Here is a 3,267-nt window from a genome sequence, read left to right on the forward strand (position 1 = left end):
TGTTAAAGGCCCATGAAAGAAAAGTAGCCAATAGATTCATCTTTTATTTTTATTTTTTTGTAAAAGGAAATGATTTTCTCTCTCTCTGATTTCGGTATCACAGCTAGATCTAGGGACGGCAAAATCCCCGTACCCAGCGGGTCCCCGCCCCACCCCGCCCTGTTTATGGCGGGTTTGGGGACCCATTTATGTAAATGGGGAGGGGATGTGAATTGTATTTGAAACTCCAACGGGGGATGGGGCAGGGGCGGGGGAACCTTCCCCCGCCCCGTTTATAGTGCATTTTTTCAAAATTATCCTTACATGTTATAAAATATTACTCAATTACATAACTATATATAAAATATATTCACTTCTGAAAGTGAAACCCTATATCTATTCCCTTGCAGCATAGAAAAAAACATAGTTGTTGTGCGTCAAATATCTGAACATGTTTTAAATTGTTATAATTGTGCTGAAACTTTATTTAATTATTAGGTTGAAAAATATTATGACTGTGTTAATTTTGTTGAAGGTGAATTGGAATTTAAAAATTGTTATGCGGGGCGGAGATGGGAGCTAATGTGGCGGGGCGGGGTGGGGATGGGGAAAGGGGTTGAAAATTAAACGGGTATGGAGGGGGGATGGGGGTAAAAAATTTGACCGTGGATGGGGATGGGGAATGAGATCCCTGACCCTATTGCCATCCCTAGGTAGACCTCTTGCCCCATTGCCATCTCTAACTAGACCTCTTGAAAATGAAGGGAAAAAAATCATTTTATGTTGATTTTTTTTTCAAAAACCCAAGAACCAAATCACATGAGGATTGATATATATATATATAAATTTTTCTGAAGTGACATAGTATGAAATTGGTGACTTTGAGATGTTTGGTGCAATTGGGTGGCATAGACCAACTTAGGATGAAAATAAATGCATTCATTAAAAATGGATTTACAATTAAACCATCTATTTATTGTGCTAAGATATTATACTCCTAATAATTTAGAATTTTCAGTAGTTTTTATAACTAAGAAGGTTTCTACAATTATTAATACAACCACACCATTAAATTGCATGCTTTAATTTATAATTCACCTCAAAATTCAAAATGTGAACCTCATTCTCTATTAATCTCATACATGGCAAAATAAAATTCAAAATATTTAAATTTAATTATACAAAAAATTATCTACCATAAAAAAAAAGTAGCTCTTTTTTTTATCTACCCCTCAGCAGAGCCTTCTCAGCTGTGTCCATCTCTTCCAAGATTCTTGCCTTGCGCTTGGCCGGTATCGGCGCCGTGGGACCAAAGCTGACATAATGGCCGGAAACGGCATTAAGCGCCGAGTAAATGTCGCGGAACGAAGCCCGGCCGAGCAGAGCCTTCTCTCTCCTGTACTTAGCCACCCATGAATTGGATGACTCTCTTAGGTCAGCCACTGCAGTGGCCACATTAGGATCAGTTTTCTCCATGTTAATGGTGGTTCTCACCTTGCTAATAACCTCTTCTGTGTCCTTTATGTATTCCTCATCTGAAGTGGCCCACGCAGACGTGACCGGAAGGAGTAATGTAGGAGTGAGAATGCCGGCGGCCAGAGATATGAACTCGCGGCGGCGGGGCTGTGGGGCGGTTGTGGTGGCGGTGGCGGTGGTGGTGGGATTGGAGAGTTTGGACCTGATGGGGGTGATGAGTGGTCTTGGTGTGGAGGTGGTGGGGGTGATTAGGGTTGGGGAAGCCATGGTTTGGTTTGTTTGGTGGTGGGAGAGAGCAGAAGGGTGGTGGAGTGAGAGAGGGTGTATTTTTAGGAATGGAGGAGATAGGGAATAGGGTTTGGTTTAATGCCACGTGTGCTTATCACCTTATCTGATAAACTAGGTTGTGGATGAGAAAAGCTCTATGAGATTTTGGTTTGATATGAGGTGGGACACCCACAAGGCCTTTACCATATCAACGAGTGTTGGTAAGAGTTTTTCCTAATTGGAGGTCCAATGGTTAGTTTTTCATGTGAGTGTAATGTTCATCGTACCTTAGACTTATTTTTGAAACCGAAATAATTAAAATTATTAATGATAGGAAGTGAGGTCTAAAACGGAGTCTCAATTCAGATCATCAATAGCTGTAGCTATTTCATTTTCACAAATAGACTTAACTATTTCATTTTCATTTTCATAATTAGAGGTTACAAAAGTTAAAAATTAGTCATGTAAATATACTTAAAAATCATTTGTAAATAGTGTCCTATACAAATGATATTTATGCTTTAAATGGTTGGTGGTTTGACTAATTGCGGGCATTCATGTTATGTTTAGTTTCAATGAAGCCAAGTTTCTTTTTAAGGATAGAAAGATCATAACTGTGTCTTGTTTTTCTAGATGCCAAATGAGATGAGTTACACCCTGCCCAAACACTCCCAATTGGGATGAAAGTCTTGTAAATTATTGTAACTTTTCTTTCTGCACAGATTTTTCCTTTTTTTTTTTTTTTTTTTTTAATGTCTAAATTAAAATTTTGCATTTCCCCTTCAATCCTAATTCCTTTTAGGTAGGTCTTTCATTTTGGTAAATGAGAAATGAATAAATTCTAAGATTATGTTCGGCAGGTATGGAATTGAAGTTTTAGAATTAGAAAAAAATAATTCAAAAAATTAAATTAAATTCTTTTTTTTTTTTTTTTTTAATTCCAACACTCTAATTCCAATTTAAATTTCAAGACTCCAATTCCTCAAACACATAAGTATACTCCAATTGATAATTGTAACACAAATATACACATCTTTATTTCAAAGAAAAGTGGTGAAAAAAAAAACGAAGAAAGAATTCAAAGAAAAGGAAGACCAAAACCATATTAAATCTAAAGAAATGGGCCTTCCGAATCTAGTTTTAGGAAATAGATCAAAACTTAAATACAATGGGCCTCCAATGGAAACAAGATGGTCTAACATGACCATGGAAAAAATCAAGCCCAGTTAGGCTGGAAGGACTCTTAGATGGGCTTGAATATTAAAATCTGTATGAGAACACCGAATAATCATTTATTAATATATTTTGGATTTTAAAAAATATATATTTGTAGCACACAAATTATCATCAATATAATTATATGAGACGTGAAAATGATAGTTATTACCTTTATTAATTTTGTCTTAGATTGACGTTATTGCACCCTAGCATGCTAGAAATATAGATAGGGTATTAGGGAATAAGCAAGCATTAAGTATAATGGCGTAGATTAAATAAAATTTAAATAATAATAAAGTTATTTTGTGCGTGTAAGGAAAGAGATCA

At 36.2% G+C, this 3,267-nt stretch overlaps 1 protein-coding gene across 1 annotated transcript; it reads right to left on the minus strand.

Moving 5' to 3' along the window:
- Positions 1-1,084: 1,084 nt before the first annotated feature.
- Positions 1,085-1,784, minus strand: LOC132307273 (photosystem II repair protein PSB27-H1, chloroplastic). The gene has a single exon (XM_059804990.1). It carries the CDS (start codon positions 1,720-1,722, stop codon positions 1,201-1,203), a length of 522 nt encoding a protein of 173 aa, XP_059660973.1. The 5' UTR covers positions 1,723-1,784; the 3' UTR covers positions 1,085-1,200.
- Positions 1,785-3,267: the final 1,483 nt, after the last annotated feature.

Source organism: Cornus florida, unplaced genomic scaffold (assembly GCF_030987335.1).
Source record: "Cornus florida cultivar Cherokee Brave unplaced genomic scaffold, ASM3098733v1 CherokeeBrave_3.0.0_Hap2_Chr05, whole genome shotgun sequence".
Taxonomy (NCBI): domain Eukaryota; kingdom Viridiplantae; phylum Streptophyta; class Magnoliopsida; order Cornales; family Cornaceae; genus Cornus; species Cornus florida.

Coding starts and splice junctions, on each gene's coding strand:
- LOC132307273 (XM_059804990.1), bottom strand. CDS start 1,722: ATGGCTTCCCCAACCCTAATCACCCCCACCACCTCCACACCAAGACCA.